Source organism: Ursus arctos, unplaced genomic scaffold (assembly GCF_023065955.2).
Source record: "Ursus arctos isolate Adak ecotype North America unplaced genomic scaffold, UrsArc2.0 scaffold_13, whole genome shotgun sequence".
Taxonomy (NCBI): domain Eukaryota; kingdom Metazoa; phylum Chordata; class Mammalia; order Carnivora; family Ursidae; genus Ursus; species Ursus arctos.
Window position 1 is genome coordinate 27398584 of NW_026622797.1, and position 17315 is coordinate 27415898.

At 42.8% G+C, this 17315-nt stretch overlaps 1 protein-coding gene across 2 annotated transcripts in view; it reads right to left on the reverse strand.

The window, feature by feature from the left end:
• PDE7B (phosphodiesterase 7B) overlaps positions 1-17315 on the reverse strand; it is a 314282-nt gene continuing 296967 nt past the window's right edge. Inside the window, exons 9-12 of one of the 2 annotated variants that reach the window (XM_026504869.4) lie at positions 14744-14888; positions 12800-12896; positions 8151-8231; positions 1-4309 (exon numbers count right to left, since the gene is read on the reverse strand). In XM_026504869.4, coding sequence (XP_026360654.2) covers positions 4089-4309; positions 8151-8231; positions 12800-12896; positions 14744-14888 — 544 coding nt within the window. In that variant the 3' untranslated portion in view covers positions 1-4088. The remainder of the gene's footprint in view (positions 4310-8150; positions 8232-12799; positions 12897-14743; positions 14889-17315) is intronic. The other variant, XM_026504867.4, reaches the window with a different exon arrangement.

Sequence of the window (17315 nt, forward strand, 5' to 3'; positions counted from 1 at the left end):
GAGGCTTTGTAATCAGACATAGGGAAGCATGAAGGGGTCAGTGAGATTCTGAATCCAATCTTAATAAAAAGGGACATGAAGAGACTATGCAGATACAAGGTTGTTTCTGGGAAACAAGGGTGGTGGTTTTTTTCTCCTCTGTTTCCAGATGGGTTTAGGACACTTGGTTGTCTTGCCTGAACTGTTCTATTGTTCTCGATCGTTTCCAGTCCTGACATCTACAAGACCATATTTTTCACAGGTAATTACTGAATGAAGTCTGCTTTGTCTTTACAACCTAATCCATTGTACCTCATTCTCACTCATATATGAGTTTGACAAATGTGACACAGAAACATATCAGGACCCAGAGAAAGTGTAGAACTGAATGGTGGGAGAAAGAGAGCCCTCTTTCTCTGACTTGGGACTAACTGGCGAGTGATGCCTTCAAGGTCATGGCTATTGTTGCAGCCCCAAGTAGAATGAGTCACATGGAGACCATGTCTGTACATTTTTCCCTTGAAAGTCTCCTCTCCTGAGCAGTGGGCCTTTTCTGTTGAATCTGATTGGTTTGCTGCTAACATGTTACCTGGTGAGAATCAGTATATTTTTATACCTTGATATTTTTAAGAAATTATCTTTATTTTCAATTGTTCATCTAGACATGCCAATGGATATTTAGGCCACATTTTGAGCAAAACTCACAAGGTGTGTGTGGTTTTTTTTTTTTTTTTTTCCAAATCTCACATGTGTACAGAAAACAACACAATTTTAAGGATTTGCTTAAAAAAACAAAGCATAAGAAATACAGTGAGACACAAGCTCATAACCAAATTCAAATCAGTGAGCAGATCTGATTCAACATGACAAAAGATTACAAAACTAGTCTGCATTTTGTAGGAAGCACTATCTGAAAACAGTGTTGCCGGACACGCTCCAAATGCCTTTGTGGGAAGCCTTAAGCAGGTGGAAAAGAGCGGGAATTTTACTCAGCCTAGAGGAGTTATGGATAGGTCCGGGCTTCTGGACAAGTTTCTGACTATTCACAGATGCTGTTAAAGGAGAAGCAGGCTTTGACGGTCAGGCCTGGCAGTGACGAATATTCTCTCTCTTAATTTGATCTGAACTCTATTTTCCTTACTAAAAATAGCCCTTTGATTCCTTTCTTCTCGAGGCATGACAGAATTAAACTTGGTAAGTCAACTATTGGTGGTCCACGGACCAGGAGAAGAATATAAAGATAAAATCCACGGGTGATCCAACGGCCGCGTCTTAACTAGCAATTGAACTCCTCTATTGAACGGGAGCCACTAGGAGGCAGGAAAAAGAAGTTGTCACATTTTCTTTCTTTCTTTTTTTTTTTTTTGCCAAAAAGCAAGGAACTCAGGAATACTCCAGATGGTTGAAAGAAGGACAAAAATGCATCTAGTTTATGCATCGTGTCTCATTTTACTTCAAATTTTGATTGTACTGGTAGCTGCTTCATAACCGGATATTTGGTGGTTTTCTCTGCGAGCTCTTCTTCAAGACCTAATTGTAACATGGACTTTTGTCCTATGAACTTGGAACTACTAAAAATGCCTCCAATCTTACTTATTTAAGTTACAATATAAATATAATTTAAACAAAGTCCATTTCCTAAACCCAAGGCAGAAGCCCCATTTGCTAAAATAACATCTTCTTTCTTTTCTCCACTGCATCATCCTTGACAATTGCTTTCCTTCATTTGATCTCATGGACATTAAACACAGACCACTCGAAAAGCTCTCTCTGCATCATCAGACCAAAGTAAGAGAGATTTGGAAGCAGGAATACATTCAACATTTTCTCTTGGGGCCTCACCAAGCTGAGCGCTTCAGAGGATTAAAGCAATAAAGAATCCTGTGTCAGTTCATAGTCATTACAGAGACCAAAAAGCTAGTGTTGAGATTTCACAACTCCTCTCTTACCCATATCAACAATTTCAACTTCTCGTCTGCCCATTTCATGAGGTTTTCACACTTCCTTTAGTACCATCTGACAATCTCTCCTACTTTAATGAAAATATAACCAACTTTCCAAAATTTCCCCTAAACCTTCACTCAGCAAACCTCAGTCTCTCTCTAGAAACTTATTACAAACCAGTCAAGTTTCTAACATTTCATTTGTACATTAGGAGGGAAAAAACCCACAAGAGTCGCATGTAGGAAACGAGAGTTAGCTGTCAGTTTGTCAGCTTGAGAAACAGCTCGATAGTGGCAGAAATGATCACCTATCATTCTCCCACTACAGCGTTATTTAAGGTAAGAAGAAAGGGACATGTCAATTTTCATGTTACATTACTTACGCTAGAATTTTTAGGGAAAAGGTTGAACTCACAGAGTTTAGTCACTAGAGAAGGATGCTGTAACGAACTGATTGTCCGACCAAGAGTCTGCAGAAAAAAACAGCAACCAGTTTCCAAGGTGACTCTTGTTCACTAGAACCATAATGAACCACGATGACCTGCCAGGAAGGTAAATTCGGTCGAAAAACTGAAATGTTTTCTTGACTTAAATAATGTTAACTTCCGCTAAATAATTGAGTAGTTGTTCACACAAAATTAAGGAAAAAGAAAAATCCAGTTACTATTAACACCAAAGAAATGCACGCCAACCATAAGCCAAAGGCTCTTTGGTGCAGTAGCCATAGCAGACAGAAGTGTGGTGGGAGGGCAGGGAGTTCCCTGACGGTTAGATGGCGGGTCATAGGAGGTTTGTGAGACCTGCCGTGTCTCCCGCAAGGCTGACACACCACCACGGTCCAAGACAAGAGTCACATAGACACAAGCTTATCAGCTGGCTTATTAGAACAGTGTGCAACATCGCTGTGTTGAAAAGTGACTTCAGGCTTGTTGAAAGGTCTCATTAATCTGAGGAAACGGTGCTTGGTACCATAGATTAAACACTATGGTCTCAAGCGGAATGCATGTGAAGTTTCCAGAATATTTCCTCAAAGACTTTAGTCAGTTTTGGTTTGTGACCTTAGCTGGAAAGCACAAAGATGGGCATGAGGAGGCAGTTCAGAAGGATGTCTGTGAGGATTTAAGTCGGGCAGCTTTCAGAAGATGAAAGATGTTTAAAGTTAAGGCCTTTATCTGCAAACAATAGTATATTAATAAACTCTATACCAGATTTACAAACGCATTCTCTTGTATTAAAACTAACAGTATTCTGTTCACAGTGCCATTGTTTATACAGGTAGCAATCCCATAATACTCATGTATTTTGGCATGGGAATCAGTAGCGCTTGGTATTTACAGAAAATGTACACGTGTGCATATAAACATGTCACGGCATCTGAGTTATTGATAAAAGACAGATCGGCTAATGGTGCAAAGGAATGGACTGTACAGCACCTTCCCCTCGGATCGGATAGGAAACGTGGTTTCTTAAATTGAGCAGACGCCAAATCTCTGACCCAAAGTGGCATAAAGTCAGTAACAAAACAATGAACCCCCTGTTCAAGTTTGGGTACATTGAGTAATCTTAGTCCAAAGTTTTAGATCCATTGTCTAGTGCATAAAATATAAAAGTTAAAAAGATTTATTATTATTTTTATAATAATAATTATTATTAAAATAGAAGGTCCTTTCTCTCGCGTTCTCTTCTGTGCTCTCGCACTTCAGACCCATCTCCTTGGAGTTCCGAATGTGCTGGTGTGTTTGTCATGCAGATCAGCAGTCAGATGGCAAATGCTAAAACGCTCTGGACTCGCCACCGTCGCCTGTCGCAGTGTGACCCAGGGCCCGAGGGGGACATGGCAGGAGCACCTCTTTCTTACTCCCCAGTCTTCTCCTTGAGGGGCGAACCTGCCCCCCCGAAAAGTGCTCCCACGTTCCTGAATGGAGTTGCTTATTTCGGCAGCGAAAGCTGAGGTGACGGATGGCTTCTGTACACTTGGACAAAGGAGAGGAGGCAGGTGAGTAGGGGGAGGGCGGCATTCCGAGGCGCCCGGGACGAGACCCAGCGCGTGGCTGCGCTGGTCGGCAAGAGCCCCCCCAGCCCTCCCGGAGCTGCCCCCCTCTCAGGAGGCCTCTGCTCGAGGAGGTTCTCCTTCTCTCTGCGCGGAGCAGGGGCAGGCGGCTGGGACTACGGGGCGTCGCCTTTGGTCCCAGGCTGCTCCTCGTTCTCAGTCCCTTGGCCCGCGTGCTCCGCGCCGCCGCCGCCGCTTCTGCGCTGCTTCGGCAGCAGGCTCTTCCACTGGGCTTTGTTGTGCGAGAGATGGCGCAGCATGCTCTCGGACAGGGCGCTGTTGCCCGTGAAACGGGCCCACTCCCGGAACAGCGGCTCCACGATGTAGGTCATGAAACCTAGAACAGGCAAGGTCAAGCTCAGCGCCGGAAGGCGGCACCGCGTGCGCCTTCCTCCCTCCCGGACACCTGCGCGAGCCGCTCTGCGCCCGGCCCGGAGACACGGCGGCAACAGGTGAGCCGGTCCCTACCCGTCAGTTTAGGAGCACCGGGTATGTCACCCTGGGCTTGCTTCTTAACCCCTCGGGCCTCAGTTTCCTCATTTGTAAAAAGGAGCTAGGAAGAGTGCCAGACCCGTAGGGCTGTTATGACAATGAAATGACTTCACACCGGCGAAACGCTCAGAGAGCTCCTGGCACGTAGTAAACCTTCTAAAGGCTGGCTGTTATTATTTGCTGAGGGAGAAAGACGTATGAACAGAAAGGTAGGAAAAAGTCGGTGTTGGAGCTGGGGTGGGGAGCTGAAGGAGGGGAGGAAAGGGTGAATGAGATCAGAAAGGGGCACATCGTTGTTGATTTAGACCCATCTGGAGAATTCATATGTTTACCTTGTGAGCTATTTTTTCAAGAGTATTAATTCACAGTTTTGTTTTACTCTCAATTATGTTAAGCAACTAAATGTAGGTAAATAAAAGTTCACTCATCTTCAATATGGATTTTTACTTGCATCAAATCCCTACTTTAATGACCAGATAAGATTGGTTGATATTAGATATGTCTGTTCTCTTAATTATTTTAGACTTGTTGCGTTCTAATCATATTTCAATGTTAGGGTGCTTTCCATATTAAATATGATTTATCAAAGCCAGGATGACTTCCAGTCTAGGCTGGAATGATTGGAGTCATCACAAACTTGGACATATTTAAGTTTTATTGAAATGCAGGTGTGGGGAGAAAAGGCAAGTGTTTTTCAGCATAACAAATTTTCCACCAACTGACACTTTATGTTTACAAGGCTGTGAATTATAAGGCTTGATTTGGTTATCTCTTTATTGAACAAACAGCAGATGCTTGGCCTTTGAGGGTGCTACAGAGAAGGAAAGAGGATGCAGGAATGCAAAATGTTATTTCACATTTCTGCATTATCTCATCATATGTGAAATATGATTTAAGTCTTATGAAATCATTTTAGATCACTCAAACCTGAGGAGGAAAGTTTAAGCCAATGATAAGGTTATATAAGGACTCAGCAAGTAAGGATTTCCTTGAATTTTCTTGTTGGCTATTCCTGAATTTTCTTCACTTCCTTCATAACCTCTGTATCTAATTTCTAATATCCTTCACTGTAAGAGAGATTTGATATTAAAAAGGTAGTTCATAAAATTATACTATTCTAAAGTGTAAAGTGTAAATATTTATTAAGTTTGCCTTAATATAAAAAAGCTACAAATCCAACATTTAAAAATCTGGTATTTAAAAATCAACTCATTTTCTTCCTGACCTTACTGGGGAATTATCCCTCCGTATTTCTCTTCTCCGATGTAAACACCTCTCACGGTAGAGCAGGAAAGGCCATTTTGAAGTCTGAATAGACATCAGGAGGTACTTTTTCAAATGAAAGTGATTTCTGCACGATCACGTTTGGGAACCTGTTCCATCCATTCCCAGTGCATTGTGCCAAGCTCTTTCTTCTAAGCAAGCGAGGGACTGACTGCCTGGATTTTGTCCTCCTGGAGGGCTGGAGTTGGGGAAGGGAGACATGGTGGCCTCAGGGCAAACAGGGATTGAAGGCAATCCTCTTTCTCCTCCTCCTATAGCTTTCATGAATTAGAGATTCATTTGATCTAATATCTTCTTTCTAAAATGCAGAATTTGGTGAAGAGAGGGGAAGGGATTTTAAATCCCACTTCCACTTGGGTGAATATGAATGACTTAAACAGAAAATCAGATCTAAACCTGAGATGGCACATGGGGAAATTCTCACTGTGGACTGGGACAGAAAAAAGAGAGGGGACAGTTTCAGTTCCAGGGGAATCAGGGCAGAAGAAATAGCTGCATTACTTAAGGCCCACTGGTAAAATCCTCGTCTGGGAGGCTGAAGCCTGCGGCTCCCATCAGAGTCTGTCTATGTTTGGATTCTTCCAGATTAGCCCGATCTACCCCTTCACACCACACCTCCCAACCCTGACCCTACAGAGTCTGGAGACGTGGAACAGAGACCGAGAAAGATTTATGTACGAAGGGTTGTTTTATCATCACCTTCCCTTTCTCTTTATTATTGGTGTGCTGGTGTAACATCCCTGAGACTTTCCTATTCTCTCAATCCCCACCCCATTTTAAAAACAGGTATCTATGGTAACCACATTTTCCTGTGCTGAAAACCAGGACATATGATCTGACAAAATAAGTGTGTTCTCATGACAACAACAGGGCAGAATCTCTAAAATCAGGTCTGTCTTGCAAATCCAGGTTGTGTGTTTAACAATGTGAACGCTTTTCACAAAATGGTTTTAACAGGAGCCTGGCAAATTGCTTTCTAGCCGGGGCTTAACAAGTGGGGCCCTGGAGTTGGGATTTTGGTCAGGGTCTATTCCTTTTAAATTGCATCTGCAGAACCCCATAACTAAGCAACTTGGGTGGAGGGGATTGGCTCCCGGGAGACCAAGGCTGAATTTCTGTTCATGTGCTCCCCTCCCCGCACTGCCCCAGTGATTCCGTAGCTATGTCATTGTCCTGGATTCTTGCTGGTTGTTGTTGTTTTTCTAACACTCCCACCTTTTCCTTTTTTTTGGGTGGAAGAATCAGTTTAATTGTAAAAACAACAATACTAAGGGCAATTTGGAAAAAAATGAATCACCAATAATCCCATAATTTCAGCATCTCTATCTTAATATTTCCATATATCACTCAGATCTTTGTAACTAGATTAATTTTGTTTCTATTTCCTGAGGATGACTTTACGACTCTTTGGTGGTTTAGATTTGACTCCTAGTGATTGTAAGCATATTATTATTTGACTAACTTGCTCTGGTTTTCTTAATTTTCAGCTTATTTTTTTCCGATGCCCCGTTCCCTCCCAAGTAGAGGCATTAAGCCTTGAGCCTTACAGAGGTCTGCAGCCCTGTGAATGCATTAAGCTCTCTGAGGTCGGTGGGAGCTGGTACATGTCAGGGCTATAGTTTATGAGTAATAGAGTTCAAGTTCTGAGTTTGGTTTTAATTGGAAGGAACTGCAAGGAAATGAAGGACTTGCTTTAAATGTAGATGGAATTGGTAGAGTGTTTTAAGAACTGATAGAAATTCTTACTGGATCAAAAATATTTCCTACGCGCCTGAAATTTCCACCATTTGATTTGTTGAATGATTTTATGCATAACTTAAAGTAATCATTATTTTAGATGCATTAACATCACAGTTGAACAGTTTACTGCAATTGACACTTGAGAATAAGACTGAAAATAAGTTTTGAAGTGGAGAATAGAGAAGCATGGGATCCGGGGCCACAAGGGATAGGATGGTTTGCAGAGCACTGGCCCTTGGGACTGCGTTGGGGATGAAGGGTAGTGGGGTAGATTGGAAGAGTCCTCAAGGTTGATTCTGCCGACTTTCCACTCTTTGAGTCCTAAACAGTGTGAACTGATCTGTTCCTCAGCAGCTAATAGTTGGTTCTTACGACTTTCCTTCTCTACTCGATTTGGTTTTGATTCGATTCTGAACTACCAAGTTAATACAGGCTAGTTACAAAGCCTTTCTCCATTTGTCATAGCTTCTCGGTTGGTAATTACCCAGTAGATCAGTCATGATTAGAGTGTTTATTTGGACTCAGCCACTCATTAAACCTCCAGTTTGCATCTTTCAAAGGCTGCGTATAGATTTTCTTTTCTATGTTACTCTGGTAGAAGTGCCAAAAGTGTTTATTTAAAATTAAAACTGAAAAAAAAATTAAAACTGAATTCAACTCACCAATTTGTATACTAGGGATTGAATCTTTCTGTTGATTACAAAGCGGACTGATTTCCAGTTCAAATTTCTGTTCAAGGTCACCTAAGAAGAAAGAAAAAGAAACACGGGTAATCTAGAATTTGTAAAAACGAGTGTTGCTAACTTTAGTGATCTACTTCAAAGAAGTTATTCTGGGAATTACTGTTCACTGCCTGTTACCATTAGGAACTCCCTAGCACCCACTTGCTCTGGTAGCCTCTGTGAAAATACAAAATATCTGAGTGTCAGTGACCATTTACAATAGGCTCATTGTAAATAGGTATGCTCTGGGGCTAGAATAAATTTTTGACCAAGATCTATAAAAACAAGGATACAAGTAATGAGCAATTTCCTACATGAAATGGAAGTTCTGGCTTTAAGTTACAGGTTAAGAGAACAGATTTTGTGCTCCCCCAGCCTTTCACTCTGCCTGAGCCTCGTCTGATTTCCTCTGAACAACAGGAATAGTGAGGAGGCAGGGAATGGGGGTGAGGACTAGAAAATCTCACTTGAGGAACATCTCCGTCTGTAGCTACAATATTAAGCAGAAATAAATGTTATCGCCTTTAATCTGACTTAGTGTCACTTAGTGTAACTAAAGCTCAAAAAAAAGTATAAAAGTCAGAAAAATATTTCTTTTTAAGCCTTTGCCAGCTAGAAGACCAAATGCGAAATGTACCATGTAAAGCTTTAATCAGAATACTTTATCAGTCCTTCAGGGGGTGAAGAATTATGGGTAAATTTTGCGTTGGGAAAAACAGTCTGGTTAATCAGTAGAGAAGCTGGTCCTGGGAAACAGCTCAGATCACAGTTGTGAATGTACACTTCTATACAAGAGGAGATCAAAATACATTTATACCGTGCTTAGTGTGTGCCAGGCACTATGCTAAGCATTTTACACATGTTTAATTAATTTCCTCCTCATAACGACTTCATTGTAATACCCGTTTTACAGATGAAGAAATTGAGATGAAGGGAAGTATTTTGACCCAAGTTGTCACATTACTACTAAAGGGGGGAGCCTGGATTCCAACCCAAAAGTCTGGCTCCAAAGTGTCTGCACTTAACAGCTGAGCTAGAACCTAAGAGATGCCACACCTGTCATTCGTTTTACGCCTGTAGCTGTGCCTCCTGTGGTCCCTTGGGCCCTGGTTATTCTCAAGACCGAGGTAAGGAAATCAGTCTGGCTTAACCTGAGGAACTCAGGGAAGCAGATGACGCTAGCCTTCTGAGGACAGGGGGTGACACCATTTAATATTAAAATGAGTTCTAATATCAAAATGAGATCTACTCCTTACCTCCATAATTCTATTCATCGTGATTTTTCAGTCAGGCTTGACACTTTGGAGGAATTGTCTTTGATTTCTCCCTTCCCTTCACCCTCCATATTGAGGCATCAAATCCTGTTGATTCCTCTCTTGGAATATCTTTTTTCCCCTACTCACATTCTGCCTGACTCTATTCTGGCTTATTTATAACTCACTTTTGGTGTTTGCTTTTTAGCTACTTTTCTGCCTTCAGTGTTTCTTCTACTTCAATTATTTATGTTGCCTCAGTTGCACTTCTAAGATGACGCTCATTGCCACGTTCTCTACTTGAGCCTGGTTGGTGTACGAATCCACAAATCCCCACATTCTCGCCTTCTCTGGGTCCAGGTTGCTGTATGAAGCAGGTCTCCATTTCAATGCCTTTGTCCAGGTCTGTCTAGGCAGACCAGCAGCATCAACAGGACTTTCTGCAATGATGGAAGTGTTCTCTGCACTGCCCACCACAGTAGCTTTTTGCAATATGATCAATAACTGAGGAACTAAGATTTAAATTTAATTAAATTTAATTATTTTACATTTAGCTATTGCCATGTGCTTCATGGCTCTTCTATTGGAAAATACAGCACACTACCCATCCTCCAACATCCAGTTTGGATCCTACGTCCTCAGCACCAGATCTTCTCCTGTGACCTCCACCCTAAGAGGTCATGCACTTAGATCATTTTTTCATTTATTCATTCAACATAGACTTATAAAGCAGTGTACATTTCAGATTCTTTGTTAATCAATGTAGAGAACACAAAGAGGAAATTTGCATCATTTCGCTCCTCCAGGAAATTTACTGCCTAGTATCTTGAGGTTATGAACCATTAGCAATACTTTGTATCCTTTACCGCTCCCTTCTTGGGGCTTTGTGCATAGGGAAAGTTGTGCTAAGGTTTAGACAAAGTTGTGCTAAGGTTTAGACAAAGCTGGAAGCAGATGTTCAATAAAAACTTCACTCATTTATGGCACATAAGAAGTAGGAAGAGCAGTAGGAGAAGAAAGGGAAGAAGAAAGGGGGGGGGGTAAACAGAAGGGGGAATGAACCATGAGAGACTACGGACTCTGAGAAACAAACTGAGGGCTTCTGAGGGGAGAACCATGGGGGAATGGGATGGACTGGTGATGGGTAGTAAGGAGGGCACGTATTGCATGGTGCGCTGGGTGTTATACGCAAGTAATGAATCATGGAACTTTACATCAAAAACTAGGGATGTACTGTATGGCGACTAACATAATACAATAAAAAAAAAAACTTTTGGGACTCTTGGTTGATTGAGAAGATGTCAGTCGGTGGTTATAACAGGACAGAGATTTGACTTTCTTAAAACATGGAGAGGAAGGAGTTGAATGATGTTCAGAATCCTAATTTCTGTTCTCAGAATTTAATGCTATTTTCCTAATCCATGGGGTGTCATCTTTCTTACCCCAAAGTCCTCAACCTTGATTTTAAAAGTTTTCCTCTGCTCAGCATCATGAACCATCAAAGATAGTTGGGCTAAGACTATGAGCAGTCTGTGGAAACCCAAATACCTAACTGAAAGCCAGAATAAGATCAATCAAAATGATACAAATGGTGCTTATAGAATTAAAAAAATTAATTCCATAGAGAGGCTAGGCTGTTTGGATGACCAGAGAGTCCAGTCATTCTGTCTCCTTTTAAACAGGCAGAACTTCTGCTCGACCATAGGCTATTAAATTTGAAAGGACCCGACATACCCTCTCTGTATTCCTTTCTCTGCCAGGAGACATGCCAGAGCAAAGTGCATGGAAGCTCACTTTTTATGGTCAGAATTACATGTGTCCTAGGTCGTTCTGTCTTGTAACGCTTCATGTGCATATATTGTTAGGACAACAACCAGTTTTGGTAAAGAGATCTTATGGATCCCTTTTCTTGGTGGGTCCCATTTACTCCATGTAGTTAATAGCTTCAATTCCCCAGCTCCGTGGGCCTTACTATCTCCCCAAGTGACATGGCCCCCTGCCTTGAGTTGCTCATAATCCAAATAGGAGGTAAGATAAGCAAAGGGAAGGGTTAAATGGCAATTGGTGCCAACAGGAGCACACGACTGAGTCAAAACCAAGAGGGACAGAGTAGAATCTCTTTTCTGCCCCATTGTTTGATTTCCAAGCATGAGGATCTTAGCCCTTCTCTCATGTTGCTATTTCAATATTTTCTATATCACAGAGTAAAGAAAATACTTGTCTGATCTAAGCCTCCTGTTCCAATTTCATCATATTTCCTTTGGTTTCCTCTCATTGGAGATTTTATACCATAGGCCACAAGAACTGATCTGTTGACTTCTAACCACTCACACTCAATGGAAGTGAAGTCCCACAGAGTTGTGGGCACTCCAGGAGCGCTTTTCCTCTGAGCGAAAGAGGTGGTGAGCAGAGCCTTCTGGCCTCACGTGAACCCAATCTCTTCTGCTTTGTCTTCTGTCTTTGGGACCATCTCGATGTCACTGACACATCTTTCGATGGAAGCTTCTCCAAAAGGCTCACTGTTGCTACTTGACCTCCCCACGGCGCTGGTATGTGGGACACTTCGGGCTTTATTTGTTCTCAGCCTCTCAAACCTGATCCTGTCACTAACATCAGGGCACTGTTGTGCCTGAACAGACATCCTGAGCACTGAAACAAGGCTTGAAGAAACAAGGCTGTGTTTAAAGGCCGATATCCCACCCAGTGTCAAGATCCTGTTCGCTCATTCATAGCCTTATTTCTGAATGAGGTTAATCTCTTAAAAATCATACCCGAACTTGGGGCCACTTCTCTTCTCACTGAATATGTTTGAAAGGATGAGCTCAATTCTTGGCAGCCATGCTCTGTTTCATTATTGACATTATTTAAGAAAGCCAGGAGAAGGAATACAGAAGGAGTCTAAGTCCCGTCGGATTGGAAAACATTGACCCCGAACGGCATTTAGCCTTTAGGCTGTGCTAAACTCATTAAAATGAAGGTCAGAGTAAAAATCAAGCTGTCCCTCACATTCTTATATCCGCAGAGGAAAACCATTAAAAAATTATATATACATATATAAAAAAATATATATACACACATACATTTATTCCTCCCTTTTGCTCATTTTTATTACACCTCTTTACTACCTGTTTTCGTAGTAAGACAGTGTTATTTATTTTTAAATTATTTCCCAAAAAGGCCTGGATGGTTTGCAAGAGAGTTAAAGAGAAAGGTTAGGATAATAAGAGTTGATGAAAGAACAAATGTCATGATAGATTAGCCATTTCCTGTTTGATTAGGATAAATGCCCAACAGGAAGAGGGGCTGTGAAAACTCAGCTGTCAGATCACTACTAACCTTGCCTGTAGAATTCTTCACAGACCCTTTCACTCCATTGCTTGCTCATCTCCCAAATTCTACAAGGATTGCAAATGTCAGCACACTTCAAGGCAATCTGAGAAATGACAGGGCGGGGAGAGATGGTCAGAGGATGATCCTTCAGCAGCCAGTGCACCCTACGCCCCACAGGTTGTCCCACCCGCCGGGGTGCCTCACGGTAGCGAGCCTGTATTTACCGAGCGCCTCTTCAGGAAACAGCACTTATCACCACCACACAAAACCTTCATTCAGAATTCCCACTTTATAGCTTTGAGAAGGAGAGAAGAGCCACCGTCCAAGGACACGGAGCTTCCTGGAGGAGGCTCGGGGTGGGTAGGCCAAGGAAAGCGGCGGCCTGGCTCCTTCTACTGCCCCACGCCCGTGAGCAGGGAAGCCGCAGGGGCCCCAGCCAGGCTCGAGTGAGATCATTTGGACCTCATTCTCACAGTGGCCACATTGACAGACTCGGGGTATCACTTCGCCTATGTGTCTGGGTAGAATCAGCAAGCCCCCACTGCCAGCCAGGGAGCTAAGTCATGTCAAACCTTGGAATGTGTCATTCCCAAAGCTAATTCAAAGCTTACTTCACGCTGGTCTGGATGTGGGATGCCAGCTTTTGTCAATAGTGCGGACTCTAAGAGGGTTACCTTGAATTCCCAGAGAAGGAGATTCTCTCCCTTAACCACCGACTGTGGAGATGGGCCCCCGGGCACACGTCCTACCCCGCAGCAAAGTCTGTTTGTTTTGACCCAGTTCCTGGGCATCACAGAAACACTGGTAGTGCTGGCATCTGGGAAAACCCTGATCATATTCAAGTTACATATTTGATTGTTTCTTTATTTCCTGGTTGACAGGGACGCCAGTTCCTGATGGAGGAGGTGAGGAGCAGAAGTCCCTTCCAGGCTCTGCCCTTCAGGAATTCATTGGCGTTAGCAAGCTTTCCTTTTGAAAGGCAAGTGTGCGGGCCAGTTCTTGACTCCAGGCTGGAGTCATGAACACCAGATACATTGATCTTTGTGGCACTCGGGGACTAGAAGACTAGTTTGGAAAAAAAAGAAGGAGGGAGACACAGTTCTGTAGCTGGGAGGAAGGCATTTCCTCGGAAGGGTGGAGCACCCAGGACAGCCACAGGGGTCAGCAGGAAAGCACGGAAGGAAACGCTGTCCAGTTCAGTCTGCCACAGGCAGCTCCATTTCCCTGGTAAAGTTGGTCTATGTAGACGAATCCAGGGTTCATCCATTCAGCCTTTTGTGCCAAAAGGAAAGAAGGAAGACAAGAGAAAATACAAGAAAAGGGCTCTACGCTTGGGGTCCACTTGTCCTTTTGTGGAATGAAGCAGAAAGGGTCACGCCTGACACAATTCAGTTCACTCAATTAAACTTAACACAATTTATTGATTGATGTCTTAAAATGGTAAGACTAGGTAAACACGCTTGTGAGCGTATGAATTTAGGAATAAAAGGAAGTAAAGCAGGGTTTGATAAAACAGGTTTTACGTGAGGGAAGGTGACTTGGTTTTCAATTTTGCTCATACTACAGTTGATATAATCTAGTTTTGTGTTACAGAAACAGTATTTCTAAATTGCGCGGGTATCACAGCAGTCACTTTTACACAAAGCCACAAAACGTGGTAGGTTCTTACCATGTGCAATCGCCCCGAAGGGCTACGTTGTGGTGACGCAGCCACGGGACAAGGAAAAGTGAGAGATTATCAACTTAATGACACGAAACCCAGATTTTGCTTGCTTGGAAACCACTTAAAAATTTCATGTGTCTCAGAGCTTTTCATAGTCGGTCACCGCTCTAACTTAGCCCGTGGGGGCTACTCCTTCTCACATGTGCTAACAGGATTGATCACGTCCCTAAGCGTTTTTACTCAGCAGGATGGCAGCTGTGGCCGTGGTTGTCGGTGGTGGTGTTTACCTGTAGCATGAAGTGCCTGTCGCGTACATCCTCCAGTCTTAAATCTTTATTGTGGAGGTGAGCTTTCAATCTGGTCAGAAATTCATTCTGCCTGTTGATGTCTGTTGCCAAGATCAAGGAGCCCAGCTGCTGTTCGATATCCTGTCTGCACCCACGAGAGGGAACGAGAAAACACACACAGAGAGCAAATCCTTTTGAGGAGGGCGATTGATTCTGCCGCCATCAGGTAGCTTGTAATCTCATTTCTGCCTTTGATTCCCAGAGTCTAGTCGCTCTGAGCCCAAGGGGGATTCTGCACCCGCTGTCCCTTCTGTCTTTGGGCAGGAGGTGTGCTAATAACTCTACAGCGTGATTGAAACCTTGAGTGAACAAAGTTGTGGTAGTTTATACATTCCCATGGTAACCGTGGGTCTAAAAACTGAAAATCGACTAGAAATGCATGCTTTAAGTGAGACGCAAAAAGACGGTAGAATCGCAGGAGTTTGGGTTGTGCTCTAAAAGAGGTGAAGTCAGCTCAAACATTCAGATTTGCATGGTGAGAGAAAGGGCATAATGACAGTGATAACAAGGAAGACAATAACAGTGACTATTCTACGGTGTGGAAAGTTACACCAATGGGACAAAACAGGCCAGGAAAGATACTGGAACTTAAAAAAGAATCATGGATAATGAAGACACCATTAAAAACCAGTGGACAAGCAATATATCAGTCGACAAATGGTATAGGGAAAATGAGATATTTTGGAAAAATAGGCAAATTAGAGCTTTACCTCACACACCAAAGGTAATCAATAGAAGAAAAGATCCATAACTATTTTTTAAAATTCATCTTTGAAAATTCAATATAGGGCAACCCTCTCGCGTCCCCTCCCTCCTTGGGAGCTTTGTACTATCATTTCACTATCGCTCAACAAACCTTGTTTTGCTGCCCACCACAAAAAAATAAATAAATAAAAAATAAAAATTCAATATATTTAGGTTTGTATATAACATCTGCATATAGCAGTCTATATGAAGTTGATGGTCGCTTACGTTTGAACCTATTCTTTACTCCTCCGCCCCCCGCCTCCCTCATTTTAGGTATATGGTGTCATACTTCATATCCTTTTATTTTGTAGGGTCGTAGAGCACACAGAGTTGAATGAGTAGGTATGAAGGAAATCTCTGTCAGCCCCAGCCAGGTTAAGAACATGAATGCACAAGGAACTGCATGCCAGGACTGACTCCTGCACCTGCCCCCATAATCCTTTCCGTATGATTGCATAACAATTATTCTTCCTACAAAAGCAATTTATAACGCTGCATCCCACAAAGGCATAACAAACATGGCGTTTTTATTTGGAATCCATTGGGATGAGTAGGCGTATCTCAGGAAATGAATATAACTGAGCCACCAGAAGGATTAAGGCAGGTATGACAAAGACAAGTCTGGTCCCGAGTCCTTCCCTCCTTTCTTCCTTTAGTTGTGTTCTTTCCTGTCTGCTCTCTCTCCTTCTCTCCCTTCTTTAGCTGTCCCTGCCACTTACCTCCTCCTTTCTTCTCCTTCTTACTTGATTTCTTACTCTAGTTTTTAGTTCTTTTGCATTTAGTTGTTTGGATCTTTGCAACTGTTCTAGCAAAAGGCACAGGTTTTTGTTCCATGCGTGACGCTGGGTTTTATTTCATTCCAGGAGGTAAAAAACTATCAGAATTGAAATCCTTCCTGCAAAAGCCACATGCCTCTTGGTGCTAGGAAACAGCACCAGATAGTATCACAGGGCCAGGAATAACAGTAGGAGCCCAGAGCACACTGCTTGTTCCATAGAGATGAAACTCAGCACTAACTTTAAGTTATGCCCCCTTCTGTCTACCTGCTGTCCTCTAGCGATGCTGGGCTCTGTGCATTTAATTTAACAGGTCAGAATTAGTGGTGGCCTTGGAAGACGTTACAGCAGTTAACTTGGGACCATGTGGAAAATGAGGTACTGGCCTTGGATTTAGTAGGCCTTGGCCTAAACACCTGGGCTAACAAACAGTGGACCAGAAAACTAGTATTTCCCTTTCTGTTTAAAATGCAAGAGACATAGGTAAATTAATGGCCAAAAATGGCCGGGGCCAATTCAGTTACTTTAACAAAAGACATTTCAGGAAAGAATTTCTGACTTTTATTTTTGCTAAGACTGGCCATTACAAAACAAACTTTGTCAAACCAGTCTTAACTCTAGCTTGAGATCTCCTGTGTTCCTTCTTGGTGAGTATTTATTATTTGGATCTTCGTGGGAGGACAGTGTTGCTAACATAAAAGACAGGGCTTTGACAAAGCAGAGCATTGATACTGAAGAGTGTGAAAGCTGGGGGCTGTTTATTATCCTTGCTCGTGTCAGGTCATAGACTGTCCAAGGGCCTCTCAAAGCTCACGGAGAGATCGGGGTTCTGGGCTGCTGTAACTGACACGGAATCCCCTCTGATCGACAACAATGGAGCGCAGGCAGGAGGCACAGCCTGCGGGCTTCCTGCCATTATTAACCCTGGGGCTTCCAGCCTGCCCTCGAGAAAGCGGCTTATCTCTAAGCTGTGGACGTCAGTGCGTTTC